Source organism: Ailuropoda melanoleuca, chromosome 8 (assembly GCF_002007445.2).
Source record: "Ailuropoda melanoleuca isolate Jingjing chromosome 8, ASM200744v2, whole genome shotgun sequence".
In the NCBI taxonomy this organism is placed as follows: domain Eukaryota; kingdom Metazoa; phylum Chordata; class Mammalia; order Carnivora; family Ursidae; genus Ailuropoda; species Ailuropoda melanoleuca.
The window spans coordinates 53903488-53925372 of NC_048225.1; the positions used below are offsets into that span (position 1 = coordinate 53903488).

A 21885-nucleotide genomic window follows, 5' to 3' on the forward strand; every position below is an offset into this window, starting at 1 on the left:
ACTTTTGGAAGTACCCATTCAAGTCTTTTGCCTATATTTAAATTGAGTTATATATCCTTTCCTTGTTGGTTCGAGTTCTTTATATGTCCTGGGTACAATCCTTTGTAGATCTATATGTTACAAAAATCTTTTCGCAGTCTGTAGCTTGTTTTCTCCTGTTCTTGATGAATTTTGATGAATAAAAGTTCTTGATTTTGATGAATGAAAGTTCAGTTCAATCTTTTATGGTTAGTGCTTTTTATTTCCTTTTCAAGAATTTTTTGTCTACTTCAAGCCATGAAGATATTTGCCTATATTTTCTTCTGGAAGCTTGATTGTTGATCTCTGATCTGTCTAGATGTTTTGTATATGATGTGAAGTAGAGTCAAAGTGTACTTTTTTATATGGATATCTAATCGACTCACTACTACTTGTTGAAAAGACTATGTCCTTTTCTGTGCTGAGTTGTAAGAGAGGTATTATGGTAAGGTGGGCTCTGTATGTATCTAAATTATTGTAGCTTTAGGGGCGCTTGGGTAGCTCAGTTCTTTGAGCATCCGACTCTTGATTTTGGCTCAGGTCATGATCTCAGGGTCATGAGATCAAGCCCTACCTGGGGCTCTCTGCTCAGCATGAGCCTGCTTGGGATTCTCTCTCTCCCTGTCCCTCTGCCCCTCCCCCCACCCCCCCGCTCATGCGCGCACACGCGCACACTCTCTCTCTCTCAAAAAGAAAAGAAAAGAAATTACTGTAGCTTTGTAATACATTTTGAGAACTGATAGTGGAGTTCTGTAGCTGCATTGTTGTTCCTAAAAATTGCTGTAGCTATTATAAAGCCTTGGCATTTGTATATAAATTTTAGAATCAGCTTGTCAGTTTCCACACAAAATCCTGCTGGGATTTTGATTAGAACTACACTGATCGAGGCACCTGTGTGGCTCAGTCAGTTAAGCATCCGACTCTTGATTTTGGTTTAGGTTCTGATCTCAGGGTTGTGAGATTAGGCTTGGCACTGGGTGTGGAGACTGCTTAAGATTCTCTCTCTCCCTTGTCCTCTGCCCCTCCTCCCCTCCCTTGTTCTCTCTCTCTAAAAAAATAAAAATAAAAGATAAAAGAATTATATTGATCCTATAGACCGATTTAGAGAGAATTGACGTCTTTACAATATTGAGTTTTCTAATTCAGTAAAATAATATAGCCCACCATGTTTCAGGTCTTTTAACATTGTTCTCATCTGTGCTTTGTAGTCTTCGGTGGTGAGGTCTTGCATATCTTTCATTAGATTTGTTCTTAAGTATTTGGTCTTTTTCAATGCTATTGTCAATGGTACTGCCTTTTTATATTACATTTCCACTTGTTTGTTGCTAGTATGTAGAAATTTTGAACTTGTATCCAATAACCTTTCTAACCTGAGATTATAGGGAGAGGATATATGTTCAGGCAGAGTATACCGTGGCTCATCTTTCTAGATGTGGGGGCTGTCTCCCCAGGGGATCACTCTTCATCAGCCACACTGGCAACCACGGCCCATCCTCTTGCGAACCTCTACTTTGTCCCTTGTACAAACCTATCCTCCAGTCTTTCCAGATGCTTGTCATAGGAGAAGTGATTTGGTCCATGTGATGCTGCACCCCTATTATTGTTTACTTTGCTTTCATGTAACTTTGATCAGTGTAATATCATTAACGTGTGGAAGGGGTCCTATCAGTCAGGGCAATGGTGAGTAGTACCTGCACAGGATCCAGTCCGAGAAGGTGCTTTGATTTATGGTTGAACTCAGGTGTTTATTGGCTCATCTCATTCCAGTGATGCCAAGAATGAAATCATTCCATAGCCTCTTCCTTACAACCGTGCTGCTGGTTATTCTTAGTATCTCTGAGAATTCACTGTCTTAATATATTCTATTTCTACTAGCATTAACAGAAAGTACTTTCAAATCCTTTGACAGAAAATCTTTTATATACATTTCTGTCTTCTACGACAGTTTGTTTGCCTTTTCTGATCAATACTGCCCGCCCGCCCAGTAGTACTGAGGCTAAAAGATCTTGCATGTTGCAAAGTCAGAAGGAAGGTCAAGGTGGCTGAAATGTAGTGAGTGAAGGACAGAGCGGCATGAGGTAAGAGTGGAGAAGTAGGTGGGAGCCAGATCAGGCAAGACCTCAGAGGCCTGGCCAAGGAGTTTTGATTTTATTCTAAGTGCAACTCACTACCTGACAGGTATCCCAGCCAGCTCCTCTTCCCAGTTAGCATTAGAGATGAGGACCACTGAGAATCCCGCTGGGGGTCACCCTCCTGTACACGGTGGATGGGAGACCCAGACCCCAGCCTCTCTGGGGGCAGTCAGTACACTCACCAACCTTTGTTCTGTTTCTCTTTTGTTTCAGAGGTTGTGTTCTCATCTTACCCTGGATTTTCAACCTCAGAGGTAGGAACTGCCTGTTTTATATTTGTGTCCTTAAGTTAAAACGTTAATTTAAAAAAATAAAAGTAAGCTAATGAAGCCGTATCACACTGAAGAAGCCCGTTCACTGAACAGATATTTACCAAGTACCTACCACGTGCCTGGCATTGCATTGACCTATGAACATGCAGTGGCGATCTCGACAGTCAGGTCCCTGACCTCACACCGCACACGAGCTCGCTTTCACTGTTCTCAGATGTGTGCAGCAGGAATGGCTGCTGCCTTAAGTGATCAAGCTGGCATTGAAGTGAGGCTGCCACCAAAAAGGAGCCTTGGGGCTCCCTAGTAAGAGCCCCCAAAAGCTAGACTGATCTTTGCCAAATACACCACCATCTAGGGTCTAATCCTTGGTCTCACATGTTTAGATGCTTGATTTTTGTCTGGACAGAAAATTGGTTTTTCTCTCAAGGTTAGACACTTACTAACCGAGCTCATGAGGACTGATGCACTATTGACTTCTTCATTTAAAATAAGAAGTACAGGTACACGTTTAGCCAGCCTGCTTCCTCGAGAGGTACAGTACACTCCCTTCCCATGGATAAAGCTGGATGAGAAATTATATCAATTAACTATTGCCACATGACCAACCACCCCAATGATTACGGACTTAAAACAATAGCAATTTATTATTTCTCACAATTATTTGGGCTAGTTAGGTGTTCCACTGGTTTTGTCAGGGCTCATTCATGCAGCTGGCTGGCTCTCTCTCGGGGGCCCGGGTTCATGGTCAGCTGGTATGGCTTGGGATCTATACAGAGTCTTTTTATCATAGACTTCTTTACGGCATGGTGGCCTTAGGGTTCCAAGAGGGCAAGACTGAATTGCAAGGCTCTGGAATTCAAATGGTGACACTTCTGCCACATTCTGTTAGTCAAAGCAAGGCCTAAGTGTGATAGGGCAGTACAATTCTGACACTAGCCACCTAGAGATAGCACAGACCCCACAAGTGAAGGGCACACTCCCCAACAAGACTGCCCTCACTTTAGACACTAGCTGCAAGTTTGGGGGTCCCCAAGCCATCCGCACTTAAGACAAACTGGCTATTAATTCTGGAGTTCACACAACCTTCTCAGGCTCAGTAATTTACTAGAGCGCCTCATAGAACTCAGGAAAGCACTATCCTTATGATCACAGTTTTACTGTAAGGGTACAAATCAGGACCAAACAAATGAAAAGAGATCTAATGTGAGGTCTGGGAGGGTCCCAAATGCAGAGCTCCCGGGCCCCCTCACTGTGGAATCTGGGTGTGTCACCCTCCCAGCAGCACATCTGATGTGTTCACCAATCAGGAAGCTCAATCAAGCCTCAGTGCCCAGAGCTTTCTTTGGAGTTTCATTACATACGCACGCACGACTGATTGAACCATTGGCCACAGGATTGAGTTTATAATCTCTAGCCCCTCCCTGCCCTCCCCAGAGGTCTGGCTGGCTCAAAACCCCAACTCTCTAACAGCAGGGTTGTCTCTCAGGTATGGCCAGCCCCAGCCTGCGTCTCATTGGCATAAGCCCAGGGCTTATGCCAATGAGGAATAGCAAAGGCATTCCTATCACTCAGGAAGTTCCAAGAGTTTTGAAAGCTCAGTGCTGAAAACCTGGGATGGCGAGCCGACAAATTCTTCCTTATACAACAGCCAGTCTAGTTTCAAGGGCATAGAGATACAGACGTCACCTCTGAATGAGAGGAGCACCAAGGTCACCCTGCCGAGGGGCATGCATATGGCATAGGGGGGCTTGTGGTTAAACAGTCTGCCACAAAAGTCAGAGATAATCGGTGGGTTGCGCAGCGCTCAGACCCCAGCTCTCCGGCGTCTGAGCACGTAGACAGTGTGTTAGGTGGTTGAGACTTGTGCCGGCCTCTTTCTGTTCAAGTCAGGTGTGTATCTCTCATGCCCTCAGGTCAGGACACTCACGCCCCTGGACAGTGCTAGATACCCCTGAGCCTTATGCTCTGGCTCTTTCCTTTCTGTGCTGCAGTCTAACTGGCCCCCTCAGGTCACACAGCCTTGCTGCAGATAGGGGTTTGCCAGGTGGAGGTGACTGCCTTACCGACTGTCACCGCTTTCCCCTGTGGCCTCTGGCAGGGCTGCCTTTGGTTCACCCGGAGAGGGGAGTCGGAGACGTTCCCAGGCAACGTCACTGGGTTTTGTTTTATTCTCACCCACGACTCACCTGTCCCACTTGTGTGCGTGCACGAGTTGGACCGTAGGAGGGCACGAAATACTGGGCTCCGAGTAGGTGCTCCGCCAATGTTCACTGAATGAACAAGTGACATTTAAGTGACTTGCTCAAGATTACACAGCAATTAATGGAGCTTAGAACAGAATCTAGTTCATTTGAACCCAGTTATTAGCCTAGTATCTACCCTGTAATTTCCTCTGGTCCCATCTAACTCAAGGAATCAGTGAGTGAACCGAGTCAGGCATGGTTAACCCAGTACCTTCTATTTCTGCTTAATGGAACATGTTGATCCTGAGGCAGGCTGAGTTGTGCTGACAAACCATGACCCCGCAAGTGACCCGGGTGCACCAGGTCACATTCAGGCCAGAAGCCCTGCTTAGAGTCATCCAGGACTTAGCTATTGATTTATCCTGGAATGAAGAGCCTCCACTGTAGGACGTGAGCTAGCCCATCAGACCAGCTACTCAAGGCTCAGGGCCCTCGTGCTCTCCATCTCCCTGCTAGGAAAAGTCCCCTTTAAAATGCAAGCACCCGATGAGTCGGAAGAGTGTGCGGCTCTTGATCTCAGGGTTGTGAGTTCAAGCCCCACGTTGGGTGTGGAGATGACTTAAAAATAAAAAAATCTTTAAAAAAATAAATAAAATAAAATGCAAGCACTGTCCTTTTGCCTTTTGGAGAAATTTTAGCCCAACTGTAGAGAAGGGCCATTTCAGGATAATCTGCTATAGGGCAGAAAGTGGGAGGTGGGGGCAAATAACTTCTGATGTCTGCATCACTGCTCTATTATCATTTGGTCTCAGGGCACTTGAAACCTGAACTTTGTGTGCCGGAAAATTAGCTCATCATGTGACCTCAGAGAACTTGGAACCAGAACTCTGGGCCCTTGGTAACATCTCCCATTATGACCCTAGATGTCTCTTTTGGCCAAGCCTCTCTAGAATGGTTTTTCTTTCCATCACCCTCTGTGGGAAGGGTCTCTTGGCCCTTGGCAGCATTCAGTCTCTTATCATCAGGGCACTTTGACAATAGACCTTTTTTCCTTCTAAGGCAACCAAGGTATGTGCACTTCCTCCCATATTCGAGATTCTTCCCGTGAAGTCACTGAAGGCCAGGAACCAGACGCTGGCCCCGCCCTTTCCAGAGCTGAGGTGCCTTAGCCTGGCCTACAACAAGGTGACTCTCCTGCTTCTCTACCTATTTCCTCAGGGGCACAGTTGGGAGGGTGGGATGCAATCTGCTCTGGCCTGAAGGCCAGCCCTATAATTCCCCAGTACAGATATGTGGGCTCAGGAATTCTCAGGGTGGGGGATTGGAGAGAGTACAGGCCAAGGCAGGAGTCCATCCATTCAGTCACAGGTATTTAATACCATGTGCCAGACCCTATGCTACATACTAGGTACACAGCTGGGCAAAGAAAGATCGAGCCTCTTGCTTTTTGGAGCTTGTCACCCATAGGGAGGACTGATACAGGACAAATGGTCTCAATGTAAGCATGCTTAGTGTTAGGAAGAAATTCACAGTTCTATGAAGTATATGACAGGGGCAGTCTAACCTAGTATTTGAGATCAAAGAAGGTTCTCGAGAGAGTGGTTTTGTGAGTTTAGTGAGGTGAAGTGTGAGGGAAGAGGGAAGTGAGAAATGTTCTGGCCTATGGGAATAGCAGATACAAAGTCCATGGGACAAATTTTTTCTCCTTCATGTTTTGTGTTAACCTATTTTCCAATAGCCATGTACTGTGTGATTCTATAAACCCCACCAACTGAGCTCGACTCAAGTCTGAAGTGTAGGCAACTTTTAAGGTACTCTGCTTATATTCCTTCTAAGGCAAACATTGGTACAGCCAAACTCCTCAAGCGTTTTCTTCCTAACAGTTTTATCATTTTAGCTTTGACATTCAGGTCTTTGATCCATTTTGAATTTATCTTTATATGTGGTGTGAGATAGGGGTCCAACTTCATTCTTTTATATGTAGATATGCAGTTTCCTCAATTCCATTGATCAAAAAGACTATTCTTTCCCCATTAAATGGTCTTCTCACCCGTGTCAATCAATAATCAGTGGACTATAGATGTATTATGGGTCCCTCTTTGATTCTTGAAATTGGTCACTTGTGTCTTTTATTGAAAAAACTAACTGCTGGTTTCATTGGATTTCTCTACTTACCTGTTTTCCCACTTCATTGATTTCTGCTCCTAACTTGATTTCTGTCCTACCCACATGAGTTTAATTTGTTTCTCTCTTTCTAGTTTCCTAAATAGTGTAATTTTAGATCATTGATTTGGACCTTTTTCTTCTTTTTAATATAAACATGTAAAGCTATAAACTTTTTCTAAGCACTGTTTTAGCTGCATCCTACAAATTATGATTTGTGTTTTTATTTTCATTCTATTAAACTTTTAAAATTCTTATTGTGGTTTCTTCTTTTACCTATGCATTGTTTAGATAAGTGAAATGCTTCATTTCCAAATATATGGAGATCTTCTAAATGTCTCATACTTATTATTTCTATTTTAATTCTGTTGTGGTCAGGTAATGTAACCTGTAAGATTTCATTCTTCTGATATCTATTGAAACTTGTTTTATGTCCCATCCTATATTCTATCTTGGTGAATGTTCTGTGTGCACTTAGGAAAAAAATGTGTATTCTGCAGTTTTGAGGAATAGTGTTCTTTAAATACCAGTGAAGGTGGCTAGTAGTATGACTCAGATCATTTCTGTACTATTGTTTGTCTCTTCATTCTACCAATTACCGAGAGCAGCGTGTTAACATCCCCCGTCATGACTGTGGATCTATCTATTTCTCCCTTTAGTTCTGTCGGTTTTTGCTGCATGTGTTTTGAAGTTTTACTATCAGGTACATAAACATCTAGAATTTTTATATCTACCCGATGTGTTGATCCTTTTATTATTTCGACTTGCCTCCCTGTGCTTTGAACAAAATTTCTTGTCTTGATATCGGACTTGTCTGATTTTAATATAGATTCTATGCTTGCTGTTGGCATAGTCTTTTCTACCCTCTTACTTTCAACCTCTGTATAGCTTTGTACTCCAAGTTAGTCCCTCTGGGACGGCATATGGTTTGCTCTTGCTGGGGTGCCAGAGCACTTTTCTCTGTGTTTCTGCTGTCCTCGGCGTGCAGCCTTCCCTGTACTTTATCTCCACACTCGTGTTCCTCTCTCCCATCAGGACACTGCTTTTGCTTGTTACTTAGGGCTCGCTCATCTGGTGGGAGAGGGCCAAAGGGGGGAGGGTCCAACCCCACTCTTAAGTAGGCCCTGGTTCCTGTGTCTCAAGGACGGGCCTTCTCAGTGGTCCTACCCCTCCGCAAGCAGTCGGAGACCTCTCAGGTCGTGGGCCCAGGTTGGTTTCCTGTCCTTACCCAGGAGCAGCAGGTTTTAATTTTTTCCCTCCCTCAGATGCAGGGCCATCAGCCTGACAGGGTTTACTGACCTTCCTCAGAAACTTAAGGCTTTTATTCTCTAGGGAGAGGGGTGGCAACCCTTCCTGCCTTTCTGACGGTGGCAGGGGCTGTCCTCCTCCAGGCCTGTGCCCCAGGGATTGCTTTCTCCTGTCTTGCTCCCTGGGTCTAGTCTTTTGCGTACAAGTGGCCATGAATTCTCCCTCTCTCTGCAGTCCTTGAGAGTTCTCTTCTCCTTCTCTAGCCCACACTTAGCCTGTAGCAGCTCATTAAAATGTTTGTCTCATTTCTTCCTCGTTGCTGGTATGGCACTTGCCGTCTCTTCCTCCCATGTGCTGCCACTCGTGACCCAGTGTCTGTGCCCCACCGCTCTTTGGAGGTGCCCATCTTTCCTTAGATTTCAGTCCATGTGATTGCTGAGACCTTAGCTCTCTGGTAGATGCAAGAAAAGTTATGATGTTACAGGTTATTCTTTTTTCTTGTTGTTGGGAGGGGAGCAATACTCTCCATTTTTCTTTTCTTTTTTTTTTTTTAATTCTATTAATTTTTGTCAGAGAGAGAGCATGAATGGGGGAGACAGGCCAAGGGAGTGGGAGAAGAAGCCTCCCCGCTGAGCAAGGAGCCCGATGTGGGGCTCGATACCAGGACCCCAGGATCGTGACCTGAGCCGAAGGCAGACGCTTAACTGACTGAGTCACCCAGGCGCCCCTACACTCCATTTTTCTACATGTTTACTTGAGTTTTTAAATTATATTTTTCTTTATGACAGTTATCACCTAACACATGTATCTTTTCCTTTATTATCAGTTGTCTAGTGCCAGAGTGTAGGTTTATTTGAGAGTAGGACTTCGTTTTGCTTCTAACTATATCCTCATCATCTGGAATAGCGCCTGACACATGATAGGTACTCAGTAAGTTTGTTTGATGAATGAATGATGTTTTGATCATATCAAGGAATACTCATGCTACCTGTGTTGAAATTAATATTCAGTTTATTAAAGTTACAAATTTTAAAACCAATTCTGTGTTCAAACAGAACTTAAATGTCTAGAATAGCCACTCAGAAATCTAGTAAGTTTTGTGTCAAAAGTAAAATAGGGGCGCCTGGGTCGTTAAGCATCTGCCTTCGGCTCAGGGCGTGATCCCAAGGTCCTGGGATCAAGCCCCACATCAGGCTCTTCCACTGGGAGCCTGCTTCTTCCTCTCCCACTCCCCCTGCTTGTGTTCCCTCTCTCGCTGGCTGTCTCTCTGTCAAATAAATAAATAAAATCTTTAAAAAAAAAAAAAAAGTAAAATAAATGGGGTGCCTTGGTGGCTCTGTTGATTGAGGGTCCGACTCTTGATTTTGGCTCAGGTCATCCTCTCATGGTCCTGAGATCGAGCCCATGTCAGGGTGTGGAGCCTGCTTAAGGTTCTCTATCTCAGGGCACCTGGGTGGCTCAGTTGGTTAAGCGTCCGACTCGTGATTTCAGCTCAGGTCATGATCTCAGAGTCCTGGGATCGAGCCCAGCATTGGGCTCTACACTCAGCAGGAAGTCTGCTTGAGGATTCTCTCTCTCCCTCTCTCTGTCCTTCCCCCAGCTTGTGTGCATGCACATACTCTCTCTCTCTCAAAAAAAAATAAATCTTAAAAAAAGAAGATTATCTCCCTCTCCCTCTGCCCCTCCCCCCACTCACACACTCTCCCTCTCTCTCTAAAAAAAGTAAATAATCACTTTCACTCAACCTGTAACTAATATTTACTTAGTTCATAAATTTGACAGACTAAGTTGTATTTGCCTTAACCCAATGAAATTGGACAGAAGTATTGTCGTTGGACCCTGGATTTATTTTCAGGGCCATTCAGCTCACCTTCTGGGGATAGGCTAGCCTGATGGCCACATTTTCCTCACTACATCAGCCAGAATCCTGACCCCATATCTTTCCGCTGGGACTTAATTTCACAGAAAATATGACATCCATGCCATGGGTATCTTTCAACTTTCTATCAGTTTTAATTGTAATTTTCTTCAACTTTTTAGTTGTCTGATTTGGATGGGTGGAATTTTGCATGCTGACAAAATTTAAATTTAATTCTCCCTCCCCCATTCTGTTGTCACTGCTTCTTGACTGCCTGATTGGCATATGAGAGACTCTGCGCCCCTTTAACCACCACTTGATAGTTATTTATCAAGACATATTAGACTTCTTTGTAGGTTCATCCTCCTTCCCTCCTTCCCTAGAGTCTAGATAAAAAGTCAGCAAACATTTTCTATAAAGGGCCGGATAAATATGTTACTCTGTCACAACTACTCAACTCTGTCCTTGTAGCACAAAGGGTGATGTGTAAATGGGTGAGCATGGAAGTATTCTGATGAAACTTTATTAAAGAGATGGGGGGTGGATTTGGCCCCCAGGCATTATCTGCCAACCTTGGTTTTTATATAGCCTTCAAGCTAAGACTAATTCTTCAATTTTTAAGTGGTTGAAAAAAATCAAAAGGAGGATAATACTTCATGACACTAAAGTTATATGAAATTCACATTTCAGAGTCCATAACTAAAGTTTTGTTGGGAAAGAGCCATCACACTTATTTAAGAACTGTCTCTGGCAGTTTCTGTGCTACAACAGCACAGTCGAGTCGTTGCAACACAGCCGGTATGGCCAATAAAGCCTAAAACATTTACTCTCTGGTCCTTGACAGAAAAAGTGTGCCAAGCCCTGGTCTCGATGACCAAATGTTCGAGTTGCTCAAGGCCCGCTCCTGGTCCCTCTCCCCTCACTCTGGACTCTCCCCCTCGGGATGGCTTCACATACCCGCCGGCCCATGAACGGTGACTCACGAATGTATAATTCCAACACAGAGCCCTCCTGTGTACTCCAGACCAGCGTATCCTGAGTCTCTGCTGGGAGGTCTCAGAGGTACCTCCGAAGTACCTGTATCCGAAATGAATGAATGATCTTCCGTTGAGGGTCCTCCATTGCCCCGTATCTTAGAGAAGAGCTCCACCACGCGTGCAGTTTACTCACGCCAAAATCTGGCTGTCATCCTTAATGTTTCTCTCTCCGTTACATCCCTCCTCACCACGCGTATCGAATCTGTGACCAAACCTTGTCATATTTAGGTCCTTGTATTTCTGAAAATTCATGTCATAGGTCATCAGGGACCAAGATTTTTCTAGCTTTTGTCTGGCCCCGACTTGCACCTCCAGCCTCATTTTCTCTCTGCCTTTTTTCCATCCCTCCAACAGGCTTTCCTCCTCCTTGCTGTGAGGCCCTTCACACATGGCTCTCTGCGTGGGGCACGTCCTCTCTGCATTAGGCGGAGCGAAAATCCCCAGTGAGCTCCCACGGTCCCGATGACCTCCCGCAGTAGAAGCCTAGTTCTTGATTTCACAAAATCCACTGTGGGTATTCCAGGTGGCCTGGTGGCCTCACACATGATCTTCTGGAGACCCAGGTCCCTATGGCTATGGCTCTGTCCTCCCATAGGGCCTGAAGGGGATCTTATAGGCTCCTCTGCGTCTGGCAGATAGATGGCTGAGCGGGGAGCGGGGGGGAAGAAACATAGAGGGTCACACAGGAGGTGTCAAATGGGCCGTCCCCAGAAATGATCCCTTTCACCCTGTGGCATATGACCTGAGTCATGTGAGCACATCTAGCTGCCTGGGAGGCCCGGAGACAGTCTAGCTATGTGCCCAGAAAGTGGAGGGAACGGTTTGGGTTAATATGAGGTTTCTGTGCTGTGCGCTGTGTCCCTAGTCCTCCTCGCCCTTCAGCTCTCGGGGCAGTGTGCCCCGTCTCCCTGCGAGGACCAGATCACCCTGGCACTTCACACGCCCTCGCTCGTGGCAGTAATCACAGCGGCAGAGCTCTCCTCCTTCCTCTTACTACTTCAGTGCCTGTTTCCCCCCAGGCAGCGCTCCTTGCAGACAGGAGTTCTAGCTGTTCTGCTCACCTCCAGCCTAGTGCTTGGCCCATGTTGGCATTTACTAATACTTATTGATTGGAGGAACAAAAAGGAAAGAGAGTGAATAGGCTCATTGCCCAGTGGGCATCTGGTGCTGTCCCCTGGGCTCCAGAGGAAGCCAAGCTGAAGGGCCCTCCCTCTCGCAGTCCTCAGGCCTTACTGCCTTCCGTGGGTCCTGAGTCTGACCCAGTAACTTTCAGGGTGCCCTGGCATCTGAAAGGCCACTGCCCCACTCTTGGCCCCTCTGATACTGTTCTGTTGCTAAGAGACACCCTCCCCGAGGATGTTCCAGCCACGTTGCTCGTTGCTTGGCAAGCATTAGGTATTTTTCGCCCTTCCGAGGCTGGCCGCGGGGCGCTTGAGCAGCCTCTGGGCCCCAGACAGCCGGGAGGTCTTCCTTCTCATTGGCTCGGCTTATCCCTTAGATGAGTGGGTCCCCCCTGCCTGCCTGCCCCCTGTCTGTCCCCAGGTCAGTGCCCAGGACAGGCCTTAATGAAAGAGACCACCAGGAATGCTGTTGATGGACTGATGGGGTGTGTAGAGTTTGCTTTGAGGAGCGTGAAGTGTCAGACAAGTTGTATCCTGAAGTCCAAGTCAATGCCTTGCCAAACTTCCAGACTCCCAGCGCTTGTTCCTGTTTTGTCACCAACATCTCCATTCCTCCTCGGTCTGGGCTACATTTCCAGTGTGGAGAAGAGAAAACAATTCTTAACTTTCAAATGTGAAACAGAGATGTGGAATTTCAGCCAAGATCCCGATCCTGTGGGCGTGAGCAGGTGAACGGGCAGGAGCAGACACCGCCCAGCATGCAAGCGTGCAGCCCCGCCGTGTGGGCCTGGCAGCACTGGGCGGAGTTGGGCAGTGTCGACCCGAAGCCTTTCCCCGTGTTCCTTACAGATTGCAAAGGAAGATGCCCTCCTGCCAGTAGCTCTCTTCCCATCTCTCTGCGAGCTCATCTTTCATAACAACCCTCTGGTGGCCCATACACGAGGTATGGAGCCCACAAACCTGCACCCCCATCCCGGTGCCCAGGGGCGGTGTGGGCACCCTCAGCCCCACCTCATTGAGGCTGAGCCCTGGGCTCTGCTGTGTGTCGTGGGTGGACATGGTTCATGGTAAATTTGGGAACAGAGAGAACCACAGACTTTGCTGAGCCCTGCTCCGTACCAGCTTACCTGACAGCAGCCCTTTGAGGCAGGTATCCTTGTCCCCGTGCTCAGTGAAGGAGGTTGAGGACCAGGGAGGTTCATGATCTACCCAAGGTCCCACAGCAAGAAAGAGGCAGAGCTGGGAATGGAACACAGAATTAGCTAGATCCTGCAGGAGATCTTTAAGTGACACCTGGCTTTGTAGAACAGGTCTGTTGTGACCTCATTTCCTACTTCCCAGCTGGGGAGGGGCCTGTAGGGGAGGCATGGCTGAGCAGGAGACAGGGTGAGAAACATAGAGGGTCATGCAGGAGGTTTCAAATGGGCTGTGTCCAGAACTGGCTGCTGGATCAGTGCTACACCTCGGAGGTACCTGAGAATCCTGGGTCCCAGAGTGACACCAGCAGAGTTCTCACCCTTGCTTTGCACTGTCCTCGTTGCCTTGGGCAAATTTCTTAAACTCTCTGTGCCTCAGTTTCCTTACCTGTTGAATGGGAATAATATAGGTACCTACCTCCCGGGGTTGGTGTAAAAAATGATGTAAGTTAATACATGTCTGGCAGTTTGAACAGTGCTGGGCACATAGTAACCCCCCAGTAAATATCCACTAATAGTAATCTTCCCCATCATGGCTCCAGGGGTCCCTCCACTGCTGAAAAGCTTCCTCCAGGAGCGGCTGGGGATCCATTTGTTTCGCAAGAAGATAATAAAAGCTAGGCATCATATTTTGATGCCTCAGAAGGACTCAAGGAAGGTAAGGCCTCCAAGGCAGGACTGCCAAGCCTGGAGGAAGTGGAGCCCATTTTACTGCATGTGAACTGACTCTGGGGAGAGAGTGCCCTTTCCCACTCGTCATGGATTCCTTCTGTTAGGTCTGTAGTAATGGCATTGTCTTTTCCTTTCCATGTCTGTGACACATGGATACACCCAGAAGGGACAAGACAGTCAGTCAGAGGGATCCAGATGTCAGAGTAGGGAGAAGCTGTGAAGGTACCCCCAACTTTGACAGAGAAACTGAGGCCCCGAGAAGGAGCTGTGGAGAAGTAGGGGAGGAACCAGTCCGGAGACCTGGGGATGAGCCTGGCTGCATCACTTTCCACAGCCGCCTTAACTCGGGCAAGAGCTTCACCCTCTGGGCTTCCGCTTCTCAACTCCATGCCTCCCTGAGCTGCTGAGAGGACTGGATGAAGCAACAGATACAAAAATATTTTATAAACCCCCAAATCCATACCCGTGCAAGTTCTAACCACCTGTGGGAGTCATGAATGGCTGCGCCAGGCCTAGAATACACATCTCTTACACATAAGGCAGCATTTTCTTATGTTGAGAGCAATCTGTGCCCCCCCCCAACCCAACCCCAGCCAGTGGTCTTAGACTTGCCTCTGGGATGCCGTAAAGTAAGTCACGTCTCTCCTTCATGAGAAGGATTGCAGAAATTTCTTTGAAATGCTTCTCCCTCCTGAACTTTAGCCTTCCTAGAACTAAAAGCTGGACTGGGCTTTGCTGATCCCCAAAGTACAGTTATTCCCTTTCTACCCCCTCAGCAGCCTGTGGCTGTCCAGCCGAACTCTAGTCTGGAGCCCTTAGAGGACCAGAGCAGAATTAAAAGCCAGAAATAGACAGAAATCCAAAAGGTTTCATCATCTTCCCCTTGTTTGTTGCCCCCTCTAAGGATTGGACAATCTGCTTCCCATCAGCTGGGCTGAGAGGGGCACAATCAGAGTGAGCCAGAGGCTAAGGTCATAATCCTCTCTCCCTGGATGACGGGCTTTCTCTAATTAAGGAAGCCGAGAATTTCAACAGGAAAGAAGTTACTTCCTTGGTTCTGAACCCTGGGAGAGATTTGCCTTAATGAAACTCCCTTTAAGGTATAGGGACCAGCATCCTGAAAGGGGCCTGGTGGTGCTGCCTTCCAAAAGGGACAGGACCATCTCCTCAGGTCTTTCTAGGAGTCCCTGAGGAAAGTCGAGGGCACTGTGTTAAACCTCGATCAGAAGAAGAATGCTGTTGAGAGCCCGAGTGATGTAATCAGGGATGTAGAATGAGGCAGAAATCAGACAGTCCAGGCTCTGCCACCAAATAATTCTGTGACCTTGGACAAGTCATCTTACCTCTCTCAGCCCTTGCTTCCACTTTTATAAAATAAGGAGAATTATTTCCTGGGTAGTTTGAGGTGTAAACCAAGCAACATCTGTCATGTACAGGGCACACTGTAGATGCCCAGTTAGGATCTGACTCCCTCCCTCCCCCCACGAGCCCTCATCCAGTACCCTGATCACAGTACCGAGTGGCCTTAGTCCGGTGAGGTCCGGAAGGAGAGACTCTGATCTCTCTTTCTTTGGAAGCAAACCAATCTAGCCTTTCTCCCATGACAGGTGAAAACCCAAGTCCCAAAGGTGCCAAAGCAGCCTCTGATTCTCCACCACCTCCCTGTGACCACAGCCCGGTCTCCCTCAAAGGAGAGCCCAGAGTCTGAGGCAGGGCCGACTGAAGAGTTGTCTGCCACCGAAAGCAGTCTTCTGGAGTCACAGATACCTATCGAGGGCGTGGAGGGCCTTTCCCTGGCCCACAGGACCTTCGTGCCCCTGCCTCCCATCTACTCCGATTCCACCCTGCACAGTGAAGAGACCATGTCCCACCGCAGTGACAGACCCGGCCGCCTCAGCCCGGAGCACCTGTCAGATGAGGACACCAAGAGCATGGAGTCCATATTCTTGACCCAGGTGCCTGGTTCCCCTCCCCCGCCTCGTTCCTAGCTCCCAGAGGCTCCTGTACAACCTCGGCATAGCTGCCTTCTTGTAGGCAGCCGGAAGTGAGCCCAAGACAGGTCCGGAAACCAGAAGGAAGCACCCCTGGCAGGCCCCGTAAGCCCCTCTGGGAGCTCCACTGAGCTAAGCCTACTGGTGGGGCTACCCACGGACACAAGGCACCGTCCTGTGGCACAGACAGCATCTGGGGTCTGGCTGGGGCCCGGTTCTGACCGGTTTTTCGGAAGGGTTTGCTGCTGCCTCTGCCTATCCGGGGAAGGTCACATCACTTCTGATGCTGCCTCTGAGTGCTGGGAATACATATGGCCGAGACGAAGGTCCTGCCCTCGAGATGTCCTCAGTCTGCTGGGGGAGCACAGGAACAACGTGTGCAGTCAGCACCGAGACTAAGGGAAACCCAGGCGCTGGCAGCCTGGAGGACAGAAGGACCCTCTGCCAGACCAGGAGGGCTCCTGAAAGAGGTTCCGATGAGCTGAGCGTTGCAGGCTGAGTAGGCAGTGACAAGGTGAAAGCATGGGCACAGGGGCATCCTGAGCGGAGCAAACAGCATGAAGCAGCCTACAAGGACAGAAATTAAAGTGGCAAGCGCAGAAACCACAAATGGTTCAGTGTAGGGCGGCAGACCGGTGACACGTAGGAAAAGGGAAATAGGAGGCTGGAGGAGCTGGCGGGGCCCCAGGGGCATTATTATTGTGCCACTGCCTTTCCTCAGCTCCCTACCTCCCATGTTGACCCTCCAGTCTGCCAGATCTTTCCAAGATGCGTGTGCATACACTTATGTCTGACTCCATCCATGCCTTATTCTACAGATGACTTGGACATAGGCACTGACATGGCATAAAACTATCTTTATGAACTGTATCAGAACCTTTTAGAACAAAGCAGAGTATAAGTAAATATTTAAAAATGAGCTTGTAAAAAATAAATAAAATGAGCTTGAGAAAGTTGGATGAAAGGAAAATATGGACAGGAAAGGAAATAAGGTCTCTGTCACTCTAACCTGCTCATTCTCACGGCTGCTCTTGTGACGGGCTCTATTGCCAAAATGCAATTCTGAGCTTCCTAGAAGCCGAAGAAATACGGTCAACTGTGAGTCACCGTGATGGGAAAACCTTTTCTTCCCCTTGCCAAATTGCCCAGGCTGTAACCTCCAGCTCAGTGTGGAAGAGAAGCAGAAAGAGAGGACTTGTCTTATTCCTGATCTCAGGGAGAAAGCTTTCAGTCTTTCACCATTAATTCTGCTGTTAGTTGTGGGTTTTTTCGTAAGTGTCCTTTATCAGGTCGAGGAAGTTTCTCTTCCTAGTTTGAGTGGGTTTTTTCTTTGTTTGTTCTGTTTTGTTTTGTCACGAAGGGGTGTTAGATTTTGCCGAATGCTTTTTTGTCTATTGAAATGATCGTGTGGTTTTTGTCCCTTATCTATTGAAGTGGTGTGTCACGTTAATTTATTTCCACATCTGGAAATAACCAAGCTTGTCTACCTGTGATAAGTCCCACTTAATCATGGTATATAATCCTTTTTATAGGCTGTCGATTTGGTTTGCTAGTATTTTTTGAGGATTTTTGTGTTTATGTTTGCAGGGATATTGGTTTGTATTATCCTTTTGCGATGTCTTTCCTTTGTTTTGGCTTCAGGATAATAACTCAAAGAATGAGCTGAGAGTGTTCCCCTTTCTCCTAATTTTTGGAAGAGTTTGTGAAGGATTGGTGTTAATTCTTCTTCATATGCTTAGTAGAATTCGCTAGTGAAGCCATCTGGTCTGTGGCTTTTCTGTGAGAATTGTTGAAATTTCTACTTGTCCCAGATCTGTTCAGGTTTTCTATTTCTTCTCAGCCAAAGCTTTCATGAAGGGTATAAACAACATCCCTACATGAAATACAGGTCTCATAAATATGGTTCTTATAAAACCGTTAGGGTAGGCTAAAAATATGAGCTCAGACAGTGGTCACTCACCCCCTTTAAACTCCTTTGTGGCTTTGCCATCACCGTGAGGATAAAGAAAATACACAAAACAAACACCCTCGGGTTGGCTTTTAAAAGTCCTTACTGATCTGAGGCTTGCTTATCGCTCCAAGCGCCCATCTCTTCACAGTACACCCCAAAGATACCAATTTGGAGTTCCCCCAAATCCACCTTGCCGGGTCTTACGTGGGTGGCTGGAGGACCTGCCGCGGGCCCCTCTCCCCAGCACTCATAGCCCACCCTTCTCCCCATCCCTGCCTGGGGATGGCCATCCTGCTGCTTCAAGACTTCATGCAGGTTAAGGCCTTGCTTCCTTCCAGAAGCTTCCTGGTGGGGTGAGGGCTTCCTGGGCTCACCCAGAACCTTTGTGCTCCCTTCTCTTACGGTGCTTACCAAGGTGCACGATCACTGTCTGCTTTCATGGCTGCCTCCTCTCAACCTGGTCTTGGTTCTTGCCCTTCACAGGGCCCAGCATGGGGACCCGCACGGAGCTGATGCTTAGACGTGTTCATGGAAGCTGGTTTTCTTTCGGGTACAGGTGGGTGAGCTGCCTTCCTACATCCTCCAGAGGGATGATTCAGCCATGAAGAAGGAAGAGCAAAGACCACCCCACACAGCTCCCAGAGAGGTAAAGAGGGCTTGGAGGAAGCTCCCACCTGCCTCCCTCCCCAGCAAGTACCATGGCTACGAGGAGCTGCTGACGGCCAAGCCTGATCCAGCCTTTATTGAGCCAAAGGGTACGTGAGGAGAACGGCTCCAAGGCAGGGGCCCTCTCCACAGCCCAGAGCACGTCAGGGTAAAGTGAAAGCTGGTGGCATGCCTCATTTCCAGACCAGGCTGCTCTCCTCTGCCTGAATGTCTGTCAAAGTCCCCTGGAGGTGTCCCGGTTTGGCGCCTCCCATATCAGGACCCTGGCCTGGGCCTTCGCTGGATGAGGAGTCACAGCTGCTCCGAGATTCCAGCCAGTCCGGGCCCAGCTGCTCTGGTTGGAAGAGTGTCTCCAGGAAGGGTGGGATGAACAGATACCTAGACTGGCCAGATTCCTGAGCTCCTTCCCAGGCCCGCGGAGCCCCAGATTGAACACCCCAATCCCCTCTATGTGATTTGAGACAAGGGAGGCCGTGCTCCCTCTGAGCCCCTTATTTCAGACTGTTGTGTTAACAGTATTTGTGCTTTCAAAGGAACTGGCACTCAGCTGTGCTCTCCTGGGGGTCAGTCCCTGCAGCGTAACCCACCGTGTTAATGGGGTTCCACTGGGGTCAGTCCCTTTCCCCATCCTAGTGCTATCTGCCATCAGGATCTGTGCACCGGGAACGTACTCACGGGCTGAATGATGGCGGCTCGGGCACTGCAGCCGACCAGGGCGAGATGGAGCGCTATGCTCCTCTTGGGGCCTCTCAAATCCTTGCACCCAGCGCTGCTGGGACGCTGGGGAATGATCACACTGGGGGAAGCACCCAGCAGATGGAGGCGTGCCTGGCCCAACCCTGCCGTTTTGTCGCAGGGCTCCAGAAAAACGCGCAGGCCCTGCAGCGCATGCTCAAGTGCCCGCTGCTCTACCGCTCTTCCAAGCCCAGGCTGGACGCGCTTCAGAAACACTACGTGCCCAAGGAGAGGCGGGTACGCGGTCCGCCCCACCTGTTGCGTGTGCGAGTGGCCCCTCGGGATCCCGCCGGTACAGCTGCAGCTGTCACCACGGCCTTCTGAGGGCTGTGCTCTCCCAGTGCCCCCCTGTGCTCTCCTCGTTGCTGCGTCTGCAGGAGGAGGCGAGGCCAGGAGAGGCTGAGCCCCGGACTGGGGTGACAGGCTCCTCTTACTTGCGTCAGGCCCAGAGGACCCCCGTGCCACCGCCACGGAAGACTCGAGCCCAGCTGCTGGATGACCTCCTCCTTCGCATGCGGGATCCCCGGAACATTACAGAGGCTCCACTCGGTACAGCTCTGCCCCCGGCGCCCCTCCCCGTCCACGTCCCCAGCGGCCGGAAGCGAGATCGAGAAGTTCGCTCGTCTGCTGGTGGGAGGCGGAGGGCCCTTGGCGTCTGCCCGAGCCCACCCGGTGTGCGGATGGAGAAGCTGAGGCCGGCCTGGAGGGAGGCCGGGAGTTGCCTAGAGTCACCAGCGCGTTACAGACCCGGACTAAGGCTTGAGGTGGAATCCGAGCCCCGAGCTGCGGAGGCCCATCTTCAGTGCCCGTAGCCACTTCCTCTCACTCCATCCGCTTTCGGGGCGGGGGGCGCTCTGGACGCAGTCCCCACCGCTGTGGGCTAGGGGGACCCAGAGCGACTTTGGTGCCCCTCGGGGTTCTCTCCCCGCAGGAGCTGTCCTGCGCCAGCCTACTGAGCGGCGGCTGATGAACCAGAAGCAGTACCTGGAGGCCAAGCGGCTGCTGAAGGAGTTCCGGGCACGCTACCGGCAGCTGGTGCGCTGCTCTCTGCGCTCGGTGTTCAGGGCCACGGCGCCGCCCCGGGGCCGCCCAGCGCTGAGCGAGGCCCAGCCTAGGTTCGGCCGCTTCCTTGAGTTCATGGATGAGTTCTGTCAGGGGCCCACGGCCAGCGACTCGAAAGGCTAAGGTCTGCGCACAGGGCCATGCGCACTGCCCGCCTGTGCCCGACACCCTCCCAGGGTTCCGTGCCCTGGACTTCGTGTTGGGGCCGGGTGGGCCAGGTGCAGGCCTCAGACCTCGGCTTGGCCTTGCTTGCTGGCCGCAGAGAGTGGGGAACTGGTCAGGACCTCCCCTCCCCAGACTGGGCAGGACCCAGCACCTGGCCCAGCAGCAATAAAGAGTAGGTGCATAGAGCAAGGTCGCCCACGTGTTTTGTTGTTGATCGGGCCAGGCTGCCAGGCTAGAGAAAGATCCAGGCTTGGCACACATCCTTTGGGAACCTGCCTGAGTTGCACCTGTCCAACGGAGCTGTGATGAGCACGGGGATGGAAAACAAGGGGGTTGATGGAACAGAAAAGCAGCAGAGACTCTCAAGTTGTTCACAGACTCTGTGAACGAACCCATCCACAGCCAACACAGTGTACATGTTGCAGGGGTAGGGGCAAAACAGAGGCCTCCAGGCCCCAGAAAAAGGGCTTTATTTTGTTGGGCAGCTTTGCCCATGATGAGGGCAAATGGAGAGGGGGGAGAAGAGAGGATCGGGAATTCCCTTATCAGATGGCCATGGCCACAAAGTTGGGACAGGCTGAGGGGAGGGCTTGCATGATTTCCTAAGGTCCTCTAATCCCGGACTTCTGAGGAACAGATCCTGGGGCTGTGCAAGGTGAGCCTGGGCTCACTGGTAAACTGGTTCTGGCCAAGGCAGCCTGCGGGGTTGCCCCATTTTTGTGCGTCCAGGAGTAAGCACCTGCTACAGAGCCGGCTCTAGAGGAGGCCACTGGGACAGAATTCCAGAGATGCGCATTCAGGAATGGACACTGGGTGTGACCTGGTCTCCCGGGCAAGCTCTGCTCCTGAGGCTACTCTCCTGGGTACCTAGCATTCAGACCTGGGGAGCAGCATGCAGTTCCCAGGGCCCAGGAATCAGTGGCACAAGGATTAAGGATCCTCAGCAAAGCACAAACTCCTCCAACCTGAGTTGCCGTTAAGGTGATCCTTGAGCTAGAAGTTTGTCTTGCCGCCGCGGGTGGCAGAAGCATGGTGCTGTGTCTGCTCTATTGCGAGTGTGAGACTGTTAAGGCACAGAAATACCTGCTCACTCTCCTACTTGGCCACACAGTCTCCCACACATATCCAGTGTCCTATTTACAGCCAGCTGTGGTTGTACCAGACACGCACATCTGCATTCCTACAAGTTACACAGCCACACATCTAGTTAGAGTCCGTTCCATCACACTCAGTGACACAGCACCAGACGGATACACGTGGTACAGTCTTCCCCGCCGTGGCGCTCGCACCCAGGGTGTGTTGCTGACTCCCACCCGGATCTCCTGGGGCCCAAAACCACCTCCTCCCTAACGTTAGGAAGGAGAAGCCACCCAATGGTGACCCTGTAAGCCGTGCTGGGCTCCAGTCCTAGAGAC

The 21885-nt window shown here is 49.4% G+C and overlaps 1 protein-coding gene and 1 long non-coding RNA gene across 18 annotated transcripts in view; one reads left to right on the forward strand and one right to left on the reverse strand.

Moving 5' to 3' along the window:
* The window catches only part of XRRA1 (X-ray radiation resistance associated 1), a 57993-nt gene extending 37536 nt beyond the window's left edge, over nucleotides 1–20457 (forward strand). For 6 of the 17 annotated variants that reach the window (XM_019795374.2, XM_019795375.2, XM_034666332.1 and 3 more), the window contains 8 exons: nucleotides 2364–2404; nucleotides 5665–5790; nucleotides 12882–12975; nucleotides 13771–13886; nucleotides 15508–15855; nucleotides 18399–18597; nucleotides 19365–19480; nucleotides 19687–20092. In XM_019795374.2, the coding sequence (XP_019650933.1) occupies nucleotides 2364–2404; nucleotides 5665–5790; nucleotides 12882–12975; nucleotides 13771–13886; nucleotides 15508–15855; nucleotides 18399–18597; nucleotides 19365–19480; nucleotides 19687–20055 (1409 nt within the window). In that variant the 3' untranslated portion in view covers nucleotides 20056–20092. Of the gene's footprint in view, nucleotides 1–2363; nucleotides 2405–5664; nucleotides 5791–12881; nucleotides 12976–13770; nucleotides 13887–15507; nucleotides 15856–18398; nucleotides 18598–19364; nucleotides 19481–19686; nucleotides 20093–20174 lie in introns of those variants that run through there. The other 11 variants (XM_011219840.3, XM_019795376.2, XM_034666339.1 and 8 more) reach the window with 8 other exon arrangements.
* On the reverse strand, nucleotides 10663–18403 carry LOC117803362. Its single transcript, XR_004627152.1, has 3 exons — nucleotides 18254–18403; nucleotides 13160–13271; nucleotides 10663–12658 (listed from the first exon to the last, which is right to left on the reverse strand). It is a non-coding gene; the product is annotated as an uncharacterized LOC117803362 (long non-coding RNA).
* Nucleotides 20458–21885: the final 1428 nt, after the last annotated feature.